This window comes from Prorops nasuta, unplaced genomic scaffold (assembly GCF_024137725.1).
Source record: "Prorops nasuta isolate Cenicafe-Biocafe unplaced genomic scaffold, Cenicafe_Pnas_1.2 PNAS00001, whole genome shotgun sequence".
NCBI classification, from domain to species: Eukaryota; Metazoa; Arthropoda; class Insecta; order Hymenoptera; family Bethylidae; genus Prorops; species Prorops nasuta.
Window position 1 is genome coordinate 8,691,678 of NW_027116798.1, and position 20,093 is coordinate 8,711,770.

General features: G+C 37.2%; 1 protein-coding gene across 1 annotated transcript; it reads left to right on the top strand.

Moving 5' to 3' along the window:
* Positions 1-37: 37 nt before the first annotated feature.
* LOC136783647 (uncharacterized) lies at positions 38-18,953 on the top strand. Its single transcript, XM_066743916.1, has 7 exons — positions 38-47; positions 5,941-6,002; positions 9,799-10,692; positions 16,796-16,886; positions 17,151-17,267; positions 18,540-18,622; positions 18,666-18,953. The coding sequence occupies exons 1-7, from the start codon at positions 38-40 to the stop codon at positions 18,951-18,953; spliced, it is 1,545 nt and encodes a 514-aa protein (XP_066600013.1).
* The last annotated feature ends 1,140 nt before the right edge of the window (positions 18,954-20,093 follow it).

Genomic DNA, 20,093 nt, shown 5'->3' on the forward strand with positions numbered 1-20,093 from the left:
TTAATGGAATTTCTTATTATCACATATATTAGAAAACATGGCGGAATGTCACTACACATCACTTCTTTTACCAACTATCATGCAATAATGACATAATTACTTACCATTTCGAAGCACGTGTTAGTAATGGTAGCTAGGGGGTTCCTGTGACACGGAGGCGAGGGGAGTGCGGGTGTGCGGGGGGAAGTGTCTTGGGTTCCTGTGACATGGAGGTGAGGGGGGTGCGGGTGTGCGGGGGGAAGTGTCTTCTTAAGAGCTAGGGTTTATTGGGTGATTAGGAGGGTGCGGGTGTGCGGAGGAAATGCTTTGGCTATGGGGAGTGAGAGAGAGAGAGATCCCTCTCACCCCCTCTTTCTCTCTTAGAGTCTCTCACCCCTCTCCCATCAGCCTAGGGCCCGGATGGTTAATTATCCTACGGGTCCACTAGTTCTCTAAAGCTTACCCCCTCTCCCATGTCACTAGGGTCCGGATGGTTAGTTATCCTACGGGTCCACTAGTTCCCTAAGGGTTACCCCTCTCCCATCACCCTAGGGCCCGGATGGTTAGTTATCCTGACAATTACCCAGAGAACTTTTTTTGTATTTTAGTTGGTGGAGGAAAAAGTGTCTTTTTTCTCCACTAGGTGGCGATCACGAAAATTACTGGGGCAGCTACATCGCTAGGGGTCCTAAGCATCTTACGGACTGCCATTTTTGTTTTCTTAGTCCTGCCCTCGGAGGGTCTTTTCTCCCTCCACATACTTATCCTAGACCCTCCCACTATTTTCCTACTATGGACCCGCCATTTAACTTGATTTCACATTTAACCATTTTTCTTCCCTCTCAACCTACCTCTACACCATTGAAGGGTCTTTTTCCCTCCACATACCCATTCTATTCCCTCCTACTATTTTCCTCCTTGTGTCCTTCTTTTAATTTCACATTATACCTTTCTTGAACCTTGGGTACAGATTCCTTTTTTCTTATACAAGCTGTCGATAAATATAAAGTGAAAAAATATGCAGTATCAAGTGATTATTAATTTAGCGTATAGACAGAATTCTCCAGTAATTCATATAATTACAAGAATAATAGATGAAATTATGCAAAATTTATCACGAGCGGTAACTGAAGAAACAATCGAGACGCATGGAATGGAGTATGAAAATAGTAAGTTATTATGAACGAGATTGCATCATACATTTTTCTAAAATCTGATGATTTTTTACAGTAACACGCTGTATACAACTGTTGATGAGAGGTATCAGAATGATTGAGATAGAGGCAGGGATAATTCCGCAGGAAGAGGAGGAGGAGCAGGAGGAGGAGGAGGATGAGGAGGAGACAACGATGGAGGTAGCAAGGGCAGAAGAATAGCTTGATATTTTAAAATATTATATGTTAAAACTCTTTTTAGTTATATATATATATATATTGAATAAAAGTATTATATGTTAAATCTTTTGAATATTGAATAAAAATTACTGTAAGCATATTATAAGTGAATAGATCATTCATTACATCTTCCTGTAAGCATGCTCTACATGTCACATAGTTAACAGACATTATTTTTCCTTTTGCGAAACAATGGGGAGTGAAATTCTAGGGACCACCCAATGTTCCTCCTATGAGCTTTCCCAGGGCTCTCTAAAACTGACCCGATACCTTCTGCCCATATTTTACCCTCTCAACCAGTCTCTAGCTATTTTTCTCGAGACTTTTCTCACAAACAGGTCAGATAAATGAGCCCACGTGCTAAACAGAGTCACAGTTGTGAAGTAAGATTGTCAAGAAGCCATTGATGCGCTCGATACTTTCTGACCATATTTTACCCTCTAAACCAGCCTCTAGCTATTTTTTCGTGACTTTTCCTCCCTCAAGCAGACCAGACAAATCATTCAGCCTCTAGCAATTTTTTTCTCAAGAATTTTCTCGCAAGCAGAGCAGACAAATGATCCCACGTGCTAAACAGAGTCGCAGTGTGACGTAAGATTGTCGAAAAGCCATTGATGCGCTCGTAAATTTTAAGCTGCACTCAGGATATGTCCTTAAGATGCTAGTATTCCCAACCCAAGTAATAATGGACGTATATTTCACGACTCGTTTCTAAATAATGAAAAGTTTATATTTTAAACTGTCATTACTTTATCTGAGGAACGTGACTATCTGCACCATCTAGTACGTGTTATGACACGTTTGAATTAAATATATTTGTTTTAGATGACGGTTATTTGATCTGAAGAACGTGTATCTCACGACTTGCTTTTAAACAATGAAAAGTTTATATTCTAGACTGATGTCACTTTATATAAGGAACGTGTATATAATTAAATGGATTTATTTATTTTAATTAACAACTACTTGATCTAAAGAATACATGTATCAACAGGTTTAAAATAATGAATTCTCTTTGAAATCTACAATCATGAGTGAGTAACCCATCAAAAATGTCGTTCGCCTGCAACAGTCCCTCCACTCTCAATTTCCAATAAGCGTGTATATCTTATCCCTTCCTACGATATTATTCAAAGTCACCCAAGTTTCGTTTGCCTGCAACACTTCCCCTACTCTCAATTTCCAAGTGTGTATATCTTATTCCCTCCTAGGATATCATTCAAAGTCACCCACGCTAGCAATTAGGAAATTTCATTCAGTCTCGATTAGAAGCGTGAAGCAGTCGAAAGTTCAAGTCTGTAACGCTGCAGTCATAATATTTTATTGTGGTGTAATAGCAGTATTGAAGCTTCAAGCAGTGCAAAGTACCAGTTTCACGTTGCAGACAGAATATTTTTTTATTGTCACGTAATTGTCGTAGACAATCTTTAGAAGGTAAGAATTATTTTTTCTTTTTTACGTTATTCTCTATTCTTAATATTATTTTATTATTATAGAAATGGATTTAACTAAGATTAATGAACTCGCAACTGTAGAACCAAAAACTTTTATAAAACTGAATACTTTGGAGAATGGGGGGTCATACCGAATAACTGAATTATCGAAAATTAAAACCAAATATGGAGAGAGAATAATAGCAAAGCTGCTTACGAAGGAATGGTTCTTCTTGCCTGCGAGGATGATGGCATTACTGGAAAAACCAGAACAATTCAAGAATTTTCAAGATGCAGCTTCAAATCAAATATTAACATTCACGTATCATGGTGGAAATTACAATAATATGACATTTGCAATTGTTAGTCAAATTTCAAAAGATTAATTTAGAAAACATTTGTAAGGAATAATTTAAACACAAATAAATGATTATTATATCTTATTTATTATTTTTTTTCCTTCATTATAATGATAAGCTTAACTATAGTCTATTAGCGATTAACATACATTTCTAACTATTAGCGATTAACTTACATTTCTAACTATTAACGATTAACTTACATTTCTAACAATACTTGTAAGCGGGTTATATTCAACAATTTTATCATGTATAATTAAACAATACGCAGTAGTATTACTTGCAATATTTTTAGAACAATCGATCTCTATTTTAACGTCAACTGTGCCAGATTTAATAGATTCGTTTTGATGCGAACAATCAATGACAAAGAGAGGGCCATATTCTAAGAAATTGTTGTAATCAAGCATTGGTTTCGACGGTTTTTCTCCAGCATAATAGGATCGGATAAATTTAACATACATATCATATAGTACAGAAAATCGTGATTTTTCAGTATCAGTATCAAGTCGGTCATACGGATAAAATTCAGAATTAAGATAGACTTTAATATCACGAACAAAACTATCATCGAAGTCAAGCACCTTCATTTGCTGCGTATTCTTCTTATTTGTTCTAAATGCTAGAATAACGTATCGAGGCTTCTTCAATTGTGTTGCAGCTTTTACAGCCCACGTATGCCTCTGTGTTTCTAGTAGAAGCGGGTATTCGTAGAGTTCCCAGGATCGAAAAGCCATGGTGAGGCTTTTGTTTTGGTCGATAATACGTAGAAATTGAAGTTTTGTGTATTCATTCAATGATATATGAGGAATTCTCCATTGCCCTTTTTGAACATAAATTTTGGAGTCGGTGATTTTCGTTGAAGAATATATCGAATTCGTATCATTACGCGCTCGAATGAGAACGAGCTCATGACGTGCATTTATAATGACTCTTCTATAGTCTTCACAAAAACCCAACAGCATTTTCAGTGGTACGCAAAAATTAAAATATTTCGTAGGCTTATAATCTGACAGAAACCATCCTGAATGGTGTAGACTCGTACTCTCCTCCCCAGTCAGAGAAATGAGATTCTTCATGGAACTAGTAATACCCACATTCTTATTGCGGTCAATCTCAATACCATTCAATTCATAGCGAATTTCATCGAACAAGAATGCCATGGAATTGCAGTCAAGTCCCACTGTATCTTGAACTGTTGCACCCTGAGCACGAGTGCCCTCGATTAATTTTCCCTCTATGTATAGGTAACTCTCACATGGTAGAAGAATTAAATCTTGCTGTTGTATTGGAATTCGAATTTCGTCACTATTTCCCAATGATGCATTTGCATACGGATTGTAAGCATGTATTTCCATTTTAGTAATGCGATTGTCGTACACAGGTTGTACGGTTACGTCCAACAGGTCCATTTTTATTTCTGACCTTGAAACCCAGTGATTGAAGAAAGGTTATATTTTTTCTTGTTAGCGGTCTTCTAACGTAATCCCCACCCAATGTATCTGCTCCTGCAGCAACTGTTGGACTGATGATAGGCTCATCTGGTATCAGTGATTTATAAGTATTCTTGTAAATTAGCATTTTCTAATGTGTAATCGAATTGTAATTTCTTCCCCACCGAAATTTACTAGACGGTTTTCCTGATCGAGAATGCGCAAAGTAAGACGGTCAATTACTTTCACAATGACTGGCAAGTAAATGACGTTTTTCGGTGTTTCCGAGATTTTATAGCCTGGTGGCACGCTTGGAAAAAATTCATGTATAACATGTTGAGGTTTGCCGTTTGTATATGCACCAGTAGTAATATTACATTCAATTCGTAAATATTGACCCTTATAATGTTTACGGGCTGGTCTGATTCGGCTAGAGTGTTCGGCTGAATAATTCGATCTGACGAAAAACCCAATAAAGAGCCTATATTATTAGGTTGTGTAAAATCGATCAGATATTTACACTTTATTTCACTTTTCAACGTATTATTATTAGCACGTAGAATAATGACATCTTCATTATCCGCCTCATGCATCAATGTACGCAAAAGATCATTTATAGCACTCAATTCATAACAACCTGTAGGTATAGTCAGATCTTCAGTATCGTAGTAAAACTTATTGTTCGACTCATCAACATTAGCGATTGAATTGAAGCTCTGAAAGTCTACGAGACCAAGTTCGTATTGCTCCTCCCGAAGATTGATCGGTGGGAAAAAATCTGCCTCTAATATGGACTCGCGTTCAGACAGCGTAACCGTTAAAGACATTGTTCACGTAGAAACTTGACACACAACTGACCGCATATGCTTGTATCATACGATTGATATTGATCGTGGTTGTAGTAGATTATAGCAGAAGGACCAAAATAATCTAAAAGTTCAATTGGAGGTTTCAAATTTCCGAAGGAGTCGAAATACTTTACGTAATTATTACGTTTAACGTAGGCAACCCAATGTGTACCAGAACCTTTATCTTCATCAAGATTCACGATTGCACACTCATTGCATAGTACGGTTTGTGGTAGAGATGTGCGCATAAAAACTCCTCGAAAATGTGGTATATCCTGACATGCATGTAATAATTGAATATTACTAGTAGCTCCAGATTTCGGGAGGTTGCTTATTTTTTTTTTTTGCGAGGTTTTTTTCCTCCTTTTCAAACCCTCCCCCCCTTCGTCCGTAAGGGGTTAGGTATAAACCATGTCCACGCCTGCCTTCTATTACACGATTGTGACGCTGTATCTCTTCCAATTGTCTCTTGGATGCTTTCGCATCGTTTACAGCTTTTGTTATACCTACTGCGCCCCAGCTAATGCGCCCACTGCACTCAACAGTGGGAGCAGAGGTAATAAACCCCCCCGTTTTTTTTTTTTTTGAGTAAATTGCTTTTTCCTCAATAAACCTCCTCGTTTCTTCGGTACACGAATTTTTCTTTTCTTCATGCTTCTTCCATGCACTTGTAGGCCTAAGCCAAGTTTTCGTTTTACATTCATGGATGCCCAGACTGCTGCTGCAGCTGCTCGTTCACGTAAAGATGAGTCACTAGCAGTAATACGTTTTCGTGCACGCTGTGCAAGAACTTTATCAGCCTGGTGACGTGGTGGCAGATCCTTATATATTGAATATGCGATATCGTGTTCACGACAGGCTTCGTCTAGAGGATTTATACCAGGATCACCACGTGCTAACCGTTCTCGAAGTCGAGTACCTGGTCCGCAATAATTGTAGCCAGGTAAGTGTACTTCGAACGGTAATTTATTCAGTATTTTATTGAAAAAAGTTCCACAACCGTAGCTTACCATGTGGAACTTTCTTTCTGTTTCTCACACAGAGTTTGCTGACAAGCCCAGCAATCTTTTATTGAAGAGAGCGGTCCATCAATGTGATCTGTATTAGGTAGATTATGATGTTTAAAACACCAGCGATATTGTTGTACTTCAGGATCTGCACGAATATGTTCAGGCAATTTATTCCAAACCTCTTGAATACTACGCGGAAAGTACTTTAAAAGTAAAATTTTTGGTATGTATTCAAACTGCTCAGCGGTTAATACCTCCAAACTTGACACATCTAACACTAATAACGGCATGATGAGAACTGATCAAACAATTCATTTCATTCCTATAAATAGGTTGTATGACCACAGAGTTTTCAGTCATGGACTTCGTAAAGCAGCCGCTCAGTATTCGTGTTTCTAATATAGTTTACCGAACAACCGATAAATGCATGAGACGTCACGGACCTCTACTCCCATCAACCATACGCTGTATAGTTTGTGGCCCTTCAAATTGTGGAAAAACAAATGTATTGCTGAGCCTTATAGAAAGCCCTCAGGGTGTGAGATTTGAAAACCTATACGTTTATTCAAAATCGTAGCAGCAACCAAAATATCGATACTTGGAGCGACTATTATCGGACAATGAAGAAATTAGTTATTTCCAATTTTCTAATAATAGTGAGGTTATAAAAGTAGCTGAAGCACTACCAAATTCAATTTTCATATTTGATGATGTTGCAACCGATAAGCAAGACAATATAAGAGACTACTTCTCCATGGGTAGACATTCTAAGATTGATTGCTTTTATCTTTGTCAGACTTATGCAAGGATACCAAAACATCTAATACGTGATAATGCAAATTTTTTAATTATTTTTAAACAAGATGGAACTAACCTAAAACATATATATAACGAACATGTAAATACAGATATGGCGTTTGAAAAATTTTATGAATTGTGTTCAAATTGTTGGAAGCGTGATTATGGATTTTTAGTAATTGATAAAGACAGTGCAATGCAAAATGGACGATATCGAAAGGGTTTCAATAAATATGCTGTGATTAAAGAGTGATGTTAATGGTCAAAAATGTTAGTTTAACCTTGAACGTTGAACAAGTCTATATATTGAATAGAGAATAGCTTTACAAAATGAAGGAGAAAAAGCTTCTAAAGAAGATTGCTGAGGCAAGTGAAGTAATTCGTCAAAAATATCGCGCACTCAAATCAGACAGAGTAATGATGGAAGACAGTTTAAATGAAACTTTTAAACCAATAGTTGAACCATTAAAGAAGCTCACCGAAAATAATCAAGCAATTTTCGTTGCACCGAAACATGAGATGAAAATGGAACCTATAAAGAGATCTCTCTCACACGAGGAATCTTTCATAATTCCGATGAAACGAAGAAAGTCTTATCTCACATCGACTCCACAGCGGAAAGATTTCATACGCAGCTCCAGAATTAACGTTCAAGGTCATTCATCGGATGATGAGCAGGAATATCCACAGTCGCACGAAACACAGTACCTTTCTCTGGAAGATGATGAAGAGGAGGAGGAGGAGGAGGAGAAGGTGAAGAAGAATAATGAATATGGCACGCAAGATTTAGCGAAACAAATAGAATTACCTGTGCGTACATCCATCGAGGATGTAAAAGATGCTAATCGAAGTACGATAAAGTCTGGTTCAATTGCATCCAAATATATAGAATTGTTGACGAATAATGCTAAGGATAAAATTGACAGTAATTTTGGAGTTAAGTTAGATAAAGTGACGAATAAAATGTGGCTTGCGAAATGTGCTTTTAATGTTGATGATTACAGTAATTTTATTATTATCGATAAGGAGTATTATCCTGGCACGAAAGGTCTATTTGAATTGATCTTCATGAAAGAACCTGAAGACTACACTAAAGATGATTTAGACACATATAAAAGTATTCTTTCTCAAACTAATGTGCACAGAGCAGATAACATTAGTACAGGAAAGCTTCGTGGGAATAAGGGACATAAATGGAAGAAAATAATTAGTGAATTATTTCCACCGAAGACAAAACTTGTACAAGGCAAGGGATATATGCGTGTTAATAATAATCCCGTGAGCTATGTACATTGGAACGATCCAAACGAACTGGTCGAGGGATTAAAACTATTAATTGCATCATCTGCTGCTGGTCATACGAATCACCATAATGAGATACAGTCAATAATTGAGGAGCTCCATGAAGAAGGTATCATCTTATAAAAGAGATTGCAGTTTCAAGATTTTCTCAGTTCAACGTACTACTTCACTATGACGATAAATAAATTTGGAGCTGGTTTCAATACTGGTAAAGTGAGAAATTATTTTCACAAAATTGATGATGACACGTAAAAGTTTGATAAATATAAGAATGCATTTAATGCCAAGAAGAAAATAATTTCAAACTTGGGATCTGATGTTACTGATGAGACAAGTGCGGTGAATATCAGTGTTCTGATGAGTAATTTGACACCATTGCGTGATAGCTTTACAAAAGAAATGAATGAATATAGTGTGAAGCTGAATGAATATGCATTAAAATGTGAAATTCTTGAGGAAAAAATGACAAATCTGTTGAAAAAACGTATCGATGAAATTGATGAAAGAATCAAAAAATTGAATGATAAAATCGATCATAATAGTTACAAATTGGCAGGATCTAAATAAGAGAAGAAAGCGTTATTCTATATAAAAGAGATTGCAGTTTCAAGATTTTCTCAGTTCCACGTACTACTTCACTATGACAATAAATAAATTTGGAGCTGGTTTCAATACCGGTAAAGTGAGAAATTATTTCCACAAAATTGATAATGATACGTTAAATTTTGATAAACAAAAGAATGCATTTAATGCCAAGAAGAAAATAATTTCAAACTTAGATTGTGATGTTACGGATGAGACAAGTGCGGTGAATATGGCTGCTCTGTTACGTAATTCGATGACTGTACGTGATAGCTTAATGAGAGAATTGTTTGAATACAGTGAGAAGCTAACTCACTATTACCTAAAATGTAACATTCTTGAGGAAAAATTTACAACTCTAATGAAAAAAATCGATGAAATTGATGAAATTGGTATAAGAATCGATAAATTGATTGATAAAGTCGATCATAATGATTATAAATTGGATCGAAAAGACAAGGAATTACGAAATGATATGATTGTTGGATTGAAAATTGTTGTAGAATATTTCTCTAATCAGCTGGCAAAAAAATATTTTGCAAATGAGAAGAATAGAGAAGACGATATAAATTATGCCTTCGAGAAACTTATACTACCGCCAGTGCTTGATGACCTGCTGTAAACATAACACGTAGTGGAATAATTATGAGTAGTGAGGAGAAGAAGCAATTGGTAGAAGAGTTGCATGTGCCTGCCAGACGGAACTTTTTACGTAGACGGGTAATAATACGAGGCTTCGATGACCTCTGGCAAGCAGACCTGGTAGAAATGAGAAACTATGCAGACGCAGGCTACCACTACATTCTCACAGTTATTGATGCATTGTCGAAATATGGCTGGGCAATAGCCCTGAAAACCAAGTCAGGCAAGGAAGTGACAGCTGCATTGCTGAAAATCCTGAAGAGTGGGAGATGTCCGAAAAATCTACAGACCGACGATGGCAAGGAATTTTATAATAGTGATTTCCAATCGCTTATGAAAAAGCATGGAATAAATCATTACTCAACATACAGTATATTGAAAGCAACCATAATCGAGCGTTGTAATCGAACGTTGAAGACCGAAATGTGGAAAGGATTTACGTTGAATGGAAATTACAAGTGGAGAGCTATGCTACAACAACTGGTTGACAAATACAATTCAAGAAAACATCGTACTATAGGAATGCGTCCAGCCGATGTGAAACCTGAACATGCTAATAAGCTCTTAGCAACAGTATTCAGTAATATAAAGATCGTTGGTCGTGCCAAGTTCAAAGTCGGTGATTTTGTACGAATCAGTAAATATAAGAATGTATTTGCAAAAGGCTACACACCAAATTGGACAACTGAAATATTTGAAATTATAAAAGTGCAGAAAACAAATCCTGTTACATATTTACTAAGGGATTCTAATGGTACAGATATATATGGTGGATTCTACGAACATGAACTTTTAAAAACTGCTAATCCTAATGTATATCTAGTTGAGAAGGTATTACGTAAGAAGGGGGACAAAGTCTTTGTAAAGTGGTTAGGATTCAATAATACACATAATTCATGGATAAATAAAAACAATATTTTGTAACATACAATTTATTAATAAAGAAGCAATTATTTAATTTTCATTTAAATCTACTTCACTTAATTCTATTTCATTTATCCTATAATGACCCCATGGTAGAGTTGATACAGTACCTTGTACAATATAGCGCTTATCATCATGTGGACTGAGAGAAATTTTTTGCTGTACAATTGAATAAACATTATGCAATTTTGAACGAATTAAATTTTGATTATGGATATGAACAGTAAAATTTTGTAAGCAGTCTCTATAATCTTCAAACGTTATTTTTCTAGCGATAACGCAACTCTTAACGCCCTTAGCTTTTTTAAAAATTTTATCTTGTATTTTAAATGTATACATTTTCGATCTCAGCCCAATAAACTCAGTCATAATTCTCCCGTTATTCTCATCTTTCATCAAACCAGGCACTTTTTTATTTACTAGAGGTAAATTATACTGGTTATTAGGCGAATAATCACTAGTATCGAATCTTGAAAGATTTTCTCTCATGATCGTGTAAATGTCATCGCATTCGATACTGTATATCAAACTATCTGTATCGGTATACAATGCTCTACATTTACTACCAAACGTTGGAAGCATATATTCATAATGGAATTCGTATAAACATGTTTTTGAAATATCTAGAATACTCATACCTACATATATAGGTTTATCAAATTTCGCCGTTAATTTTTTTAATTCTATCGCAACCAAATTTTCGTTGAATATGGCGCTACTGTGAAAATTTGGTTGGGATATCAATGCTTCTGCTCCATATCTTCCTTCCCACTTACTAACTAGCCTCACATCAACTCTATTTCTTACATTTTCCATCGTCTTACCGAACACTGCATTGTTCATTAGTTTGAAAAGATTTTTCTCAAACTCATTTTTAGATGCAGCTCGCAAACGTGTGTTTAAGTCTATATATTTGTTTAGCCATGCAGATTGCTGGAATCTTAATCCGCGATGGATACGTTTCAGTACCATTCCATGACGAATACATTGTTGTAAAGCCCGATAATGTATAACATAACGCTCCTTATTTTCGACAGTTGCAAGTAGCTTTTTCTGTCGTGCTCCGGGCGGAGCCTCACGTACCGGACAAAATGGCAAGTCAGAGTGATTATCATGAAGTACGCTTGGATACTCCAAGTCTACCTCTAAAATAAAACCCTCAGATGAATCTATAGGTATGCTAGAGATATCAAAGTTGTTAGTATCTTCAATCCAGCGAAATCCATGAGTAGGTAGAGCTTGACACATTGCCCATCCGTATAGATTATTTACATCATAGTACATTAAATATTTGCTTGGTTTTGTTGAGTCATAATCATTCATATACCGATTGTTTGCTTTTTCATAGCGGTGAGAGCGCTGACTCAAACCACCACGTATTCCGCGTTCTACGAAAAGCAACATTTCAACATCAGTGAAAAGTTCCAATTTTATTCTAGTATATTTAAGCATTGCATCCCAAGTGAAGCCTGGGAGTGTAAAATAATGTGCAGGATCCAAATTATAATTTTCCATGCAGCTATCGCGAAAAATTTCAAAAACGTCTGTCAGTAATAATACGTCAGTTTTTAAATAGAGATCGCTGTACTCCCCAAGTGTTTGTATTTGAAAATTGATCCATACCTCCTTAGCATGATTATATGCCTCTTCACTAATATCACTGTCAGTTAATTTGTTATAGAATAACTTGCGAGGCGGTAAAGCATTTTCTTCCAGACGATTCAGATTATCTACGTAATCATAAGGAAAATTACCTTTTCTTGTTAGTAGATTAAATTGTTCCGTATTTAAATTCGAAAATTCTAACTCTAAGTTTTTCAATTGAGATCTCTCCAAGTATGAGCTCAATTTGTCTAAACTTGATGCAAGAAATTTAAATGAATCAATAAATCTGAGCTGAATATTATATTTCCGTATGTATTTTGTAAATGGAATATACTTTTCCTTATGTACAGGTAGCAGGTATACTGAACCCTCATACATGTTAGCGATCGCATTGAAGATGAAATGTGCATCGTAATTAGATATATTATGAAAAATTACTGGAATAACGTGCGAATCTTTATAGTTTAAATTACAATTGTTGTGAGAGGGTCCTCTATATTTACCTGTTAAATGATCATGATCGCGAACACGTATTTGATTTGGAAGAAATGGCTTTTTACATATATGACAGTCGGGATCATTGTTATGACGAAAATTTTCGCTAACACTTAGCGTTCTCATAGGCACTACAGTCTTTAGTTTTTCGCTTGCTATGCTAGCAATTTTATCGAGTTCTCGCACAAACCATTCTATACACTCGAGTCCACGATATGATTTATAGGTTGAGAGCGATGAATCACGAACGCTTTTAAAATAATATCCTACACTAAAGGGTAAATGTTTTTGATAAATACTACTATTACCGCTCGTTTCATTCACTTTCTCTAATAAACATTCAATGTCTGCATATACGACGAATGGGGTCCTCTCATTGTTCTTGTCATTTTTAAAGGACACCCAACGGTCCTCTTCAGGTAGCAGTATACGGACGTTTATATTGAGCTGACTGCAATCACGTTTATGAGATTGAAGTTTATCCTCATTGAAGAAATAGTGTAAACATCTAAGAGAAAAATCATATTAGTATATAAACATTAAATAAAATTATATTAAAATATAAACAGTATAACATACCGATTACAAATAAGATGAGATTGTTTTTTTCGAGTCAGTTGTTTCTTTAGCAAGCGAGAAAGATTCGTGATACATAAAAAATGTGCTGCACCTTGATGTTCGAGAAGAAGAAGATTCGCATGTCTCGATTTCTCACATTTTGTGAGTTGAAGAGGTGCAATAATTTTATTCTCCTGCCCTTCCTGCTCATCCACCATAGTGAAAACATTAATCGACACATCATTATCTTCTTCAAATTTAGGTATCTGCCTTAATGTGGTTGGAAATGTTATACTTCTGACGTTGAAAACAGATTTAAAATGGGGGTATGAAGATTGTCGTTGTGGGTTTTTAGTTGAAATAGTCGGATAGAGTGCAGCCGTTACAGCCCATGCAAAACATGTATTATCATCACTCTGTATGTTTATCACTGCATGTTTGTTCTTAATATATTTTGGAAGGTCGATTCCACAGCCTGCATGTAGTGGATTATAGTGATTAATATTCACAATTAAATTTAATATTTTTTCCAAAGCCCACCCACTATCACGCTCTTGAAATTCACCTAATTTTGTTAAAATTTTATCTATGACGTTTGTTTTATACCAATCACTAAAAGTATCAGTCTTGAATAAAATCACATGTTTTGTGGAAATATGTTTGATATCACTAATTTCCTTGCAAATAAATTGTCCGTTGAATACCATATTTATCTTAACAGCGCTTACTTTACTGAATACTTTGTTCATGTAGGATTGCAGCATTTCTGATGCTGCCAATAGAAATTCATGTGGTTCGATATAATTAGTGTTTACTATCATACCACTACACATTCGACTTTTAAATGATGAATCAAGATCTTTCCAAATAAGCTTTTCCGCATTAATGCCCGCTCCAATTGAATTTTTATTTTTCGCCGCATGGAGAAGTAACTTTCGAATACATTTTATTTCTGCAAGATTTTTCTGTATAGCATCTGGAGTTGCATTCCGGTTGGATTCTCTCAAATCTCGAATATAATCACGACACTTGCAAACCCACTCGCGATAATCATGCTGAGTTCTTAAATCGGGATTCTTAAGAGCGTGATTTGAAGAATAACTTTTTTCTCTTTTTGCTCTGATTAATCGGCACTGTATCTGAGCAATTTCCGTAAATATTTTCTGCCTTGCCCCTATACGTGCATTGCGGCTAGCAACTCTCAATTTTTTAATGTAATCGCGACAATCACGTACCCACTCACGATATTCATCCTGGCTATTTAAAACTTGTAACGTTATTCCCGTCAGTGCGAGGAGCCACTCACACTACGGGTTTTCCCATTACCTTCGCCCGTCCTTTTCTATCGGTATCAGGGCGCCAGTTGGTCAGTTGGGTGGCCAACAACCCTACGTTATCAATTGGGTCCTTCGACCCCATTCTCTATGCATCTTATACGGCCCTGCGACCATGCATATGGACGGTAGCGGTAGCCAGGGTCGCTCAGTATGCTAGGTCGTGGAGAGAGGGGAGGGTTCCTTACGGAAGTCCGAGCCTCGCAGACCTGCCTGCTGAGGGGCATACATTTCTCCCTCACCACCCACACACACAGGTGGTGGTGAGGAGTGCGGGAACATGCGGTATCAATTGCCAGAGCATAGCGTTTTGCCAGGAGCGGACCACCACGGAGGCAATGTTCACGGCCCGTCCAGCCATAGCGCAAGCCTATGGGATTACGGAGGGCACCGGGACACATTCCAACGGGCTAACTACGCCCCTGCACAACCCACTATGCATTGGCCGGTATCCAGTCGTGACGTACGTGCAGGCTGGCCTATAGCACACGCCTCACGTACGCGAACCGACCCATGGATGTCTGAGTGCCGCGTCACGCGCTCACCAGCACGCACGGACACATCAGCAAAGTCCCATGGTCGCGTTCCGACTGCCTGCTATGGCAGTCTGCGCACGACATTCGCGCAGCCTACTTGACGCGCGTAACCAGCGTTCAAGCCAGACTCGATGTTCTATTTCCCCTCCTCGTGGGGACTTATAGACACTGTCATTGTTTTAGGACTCTCCGAGGCCGCTTCTCCTTATCTCAGGTTGCCTGGGTTGTTTGGCCTGGCCCTGCCTTACTTCTCAGGACAACCTGGACATCGTTTACTGGAGCGCCGGTCTTTTCATCCGGGCCTCTGCCTGTCAACGGGGTCTATCCTTGACGTTAGCTATAATCCACTCGTGAGCCTATCTCACGAGTCGGTAACGTAGGGATTAATAATATCCACTGTTCGGTAGCTTTTATGTTCTTTATTCGGTATCTCGTATACGTAACGGGGAACTTCGTTACAAACTCTATTTAGAAGCGACATCGTAGTTCTTTCCGTTTAAATGATCAGCGTGAAACTAATGAAAAATCTTAGATGGAGAACCCTTCAAATAATCAGTCTCCGAGACACTTCAGTAACATAAATACTTTACGGATCAGGTTTCGCGTTGAAGTAAAAAGAATGCATTCAAGTTTAAAATATACATATATTCTAGATTTTTGATTCATACATATATTTCATATAATATACATTTCTCAGTGCGCATATACCTTCATGATTCATGCAAATAGGAAGTTGTGAATTATATAAACCATCTTCTAAATTATAATTTCCCCACACATATTCATCTACATTACTAATTTCTAAATCACAAATACTCTTTAACCAATTTAACTTTTCCACCCCTTTTACAAAAACCGTATCCTCATATACATATTTTTTTATAATATCTTTATATTTATAATATGGTGAAAAACCATCCATCCAATTTAAGCCATGATGATTGAAAAAGATTGAACTGAAAAAGAAATTCCTTATTCATTGAAAATAATAATTCGTTGTTTTTTATAAAATATACTTACTCTGTTTTCTTTCTCTCCTCTTCACTTAACCAAGTATGTGGAAAGGGGGGTGAAAATAAAATATGATGCACTTTTAGTTCTTGTAAAACTGCAAATTCTTTAACTATAAATGTCTTATCCATTAAATAGAATCCTTGAAAATCGACGAACGTTGGGATCATCATGTTAGCGTTTTTTATACTAAATTTATTACACTTTGCCTTTATTTTAAATATATTCTTTTTTTGTTTCTCTAAAGTTTTCCCCTTCGCTTCAAACCAAGTATTTCAATTCTCCCACTATCCTTAACTATTCACTCTTTGGACCAATGGTGTTTCTAAGAGTGTCTGGTTAGTCATCTCCCACCACAGATCAAATTTTTCACATCCCTTACAGCATTTAAAAAATCTTGAGAAGCATGTAGGGTAGTCTTCAGTTCAGTTTAAGCCACAGAATCTTCAGCTCAGTTTTAGTCACAGAATCTTCAGGTACTCTGACATTATGCATCATTTAAGAGATATCACGCACATAATAGATGTGGATGGATTTATCGTTAATAAGAAGATAGTGTACAAAGAAGTGGCTATTAAAAATATATACTCTAACTTAACACATTATGGTGCGTTTAAAGTTTGTGGATCAATGAACACTTTAAGTATTGCTGACCGGAAAACTGCATCTTTTGTGTTTAATAATGTGCACGGAATTGCATATGGAAATACGGGAAATGAAAGATATTCACAAAATGAAATATATGATTTTCTAAAAATCATTGAATGTGACAGTGTGCAACCAGTGGTTGCATATAAAGGTGGACACTTCGAACGTGACTTATTAAATATAATGAATATTAATAATGTCAATTTAGAATATTTTAATTGTCCAAAATTCGATTGCTTAATTGAATATATAAAAACAGACATTATTCCTTGTGAGCTGCATAAAATTAAAATTACGCGAAAAACACAAAAGCCTGTTCACTGTGTGAAACAGGAGGTAGATGTTTTCGCAAAGTGGGTGCGGAAACAAATAAAAGGTAAATATTAAAAATTAAGTTCGCAATTTACTTGATATTAATAAATTTTTTTTATGTTTCAGAAGCTGTTATTAGATGAATGGGCTAAATATTATTGTATATTCGTTTTTATATAATTTTAAATTGTATTAGTTTTTTATATAAGTTTCATGTTCGTTTTTAATTATATGATAAATGTTATTTAATAGTCTCTTTCTTTTCCCCTACTCCTATTTCCCTTAATTTAATCCGTAAAAGAAAAAAGAAAAAAGAAAAAAGAAAAAAAGAAAAAAATGAAAAAAGCACTTTATAATTATTACTAACTCATAAAAGAAAAAAAAATCTACCTAGTGCTCAATGTTTAAGGAAAAATGTGAAATCAAGTTAAATGGCGGGTCTATAGTAGGAAAATATTGGGAGGGTCTAAGATAAGTATGTGGGGGGAGAAAAGAGCCTCCGAGGGCAGGTCTAAGAAAAAAAAATGGCAGTCCGTAAGATGCTGAGGACCCCCCTAGCGGTGTAGCTGTTCCCCGTAATTTTCGTGATCGCCACCTAGTGGAGAAAATTGGAACTTTTTCCTCCACTAACTAAAATACAAAAAAAAGTTATCTGGGTAACTGCCAGGATAACTAACCATCCGGGCCCTAGGGTGATGGGAGAGGGGTAACCCTTAGGGAACTAGTGGACCCGTAGGATAACTAACCATCCGGGTCCTAGGGTCATGGGAGAGGGGGTAAGCCTTAGAGAACTAGTGGACCCGTAGGATAATTAACCATCCGGGCACTAGGCTGATGGGAGAGGGGTGAGAGACTCTAAGAGAGAAAGAGAGGGTGAGAGGGATCTCTCTCTCTCACTCCCCATAGCCAAAGCATTTCCTCCGCACACCCGCACCCTCCTCATCACCCAATAAACCCTAGCTCTTAAGAAGACACTTCCCCCCGCACACCCGCACCCCCCTCACCTCCATGTCACAGGAACCCAAGACACTTCCCCCCCGCACACCCGCACTCCCCTCACCAACGTGTCACAGGAACCCCCTAGCTACCACTACTTTTATGTATGAGAAAAAAGGAATAAATAAATTAGCTTGAAAATTCTATCTGCATTATTGTATCAAACTCCTGCAGTATTCTTACTGTTCTGATTCATGACACGTGTTTAAAATGAAGAATCAGCATATTGGATATCTGATATCTGATTTTTTTCCATTTTTAAACGATTTTAACATACACACATACACACAAATAGATGACTAAGTATATCAAATTTCATCTTCATACGAATTATAAAAAGATTCATCGCGGGTGAAAAGTTTCATTATCGTTTTACCCAGCGATTTATTGTTGGACACGAAGCAACTTATCAGAGATCTTCCAGTGATCATACATTTACAAAATATATACCGAACTTCGAAAACAGTTTAGCTCAATTAGAACAGAGCATGAATACTCTACATGGGTTCGCGAATGTCGTGATTATATTCAGGAGTTAAGAAATATTGATCGAAATGCTTCAGTAGGTACGCGACAGAAACACTTTGCCGAGATCGCAAGCATTAAATGCCTCCTCCTCCGATCGGCAAAGGATAAGAGTTTCATTAAATTTGGTTCTGGCTCCAATGCTGCGGAAGGACTCATTTGGGAGGAGCTTGAATCAGCGTTTAACGGGATCCCTCACACGTGCTTTACCGACAGTACAAGTCAATAAACAATTCGTTTAATAAAAGTAAAATGCGAAGCAAATTGCAAAAACGGGCTTCTTTATGACAAGGTACCAATTCTAACGAGTCAGTCGAGCTTAAAAAAACTCAAATCGGATGAAGAATAACGCTGTACCACTGTCCCGCGTTCTTGAAGTGGAAATAACCAAAAGTAACCTCTCTTCAAGAACACGGCACAATGGTACAGCGTTATTTTTCAACTAATTTGAGTGTTTTTAAGTTCGTTTGACTCGTTAGGACTGGCACACTGTCTTACAAACGTCGGATTGTTCAATTTGATTCGCATTTGAATTTTATTAAACTAATTGTTTATTGACTTGTACTGTCGGTAAAGCACGCGTGAGGGATCCCGTTAATAGTCGAATATGCAGTGGTATGGTGCTAAACTCAAATGATATAGAACCACGCCATTTTCTGTTAAATGCAGAAGAAATTGTACATACCCGTGAGTAGAGGAGCTATGCGGTTCCGATGACAGGGAGTGGGGGAAGCTGTTTTGTGGTGTGGAAGGGGGATGGGTGGGGATAAGACTCTCTTAGTATGGTAGTGGTGGGGATGAGGAAGGAAAGGGTCTTATAGTGGGATCGCGTTTGGTTAGGGAGGGTGGGGGTATTTTTCACCCTATGTCACAGTTGGAAGGTCTTATAGTGGGACCGAGTTTGGTTAGGTAGGGGGTATTTTTCACCCTATGTCACAGTTGGAAGGTCTTATAGTGGGACCGGGTTTGGTTGGGGAGGTGGTATTTTTCACCCTATGGTACCGTTGGTTAGTTATCCTACGGGGACCTAAGTTATCCTACGGGGCCCTAGTTGAGGGAAGGTTTTTTCACCCTTCGAAGTCGATGGTTAGTTACCTTACGTAGCCTAACTATTTCCGACTCTGCTACACAGATAAACTAGGTTGAGTTAATTGCTAGTTCCAGTAGTCACCGCTAGGTGACTGCCTTCCTTAATCTTCTTTCGCGCTAATGGTATTTTAATATTACGTAATTACACACACGGGTGAACTAGTTCAATTTAATTGATAGTACCAGTAATTGCCGCTAGGTGGCTACCGCAATCCCCCCTTTTCTCGTTAGTTAAATTGTAGATAGCTATTGTGATAAGTTGCTGATATCGTGCAAGGAA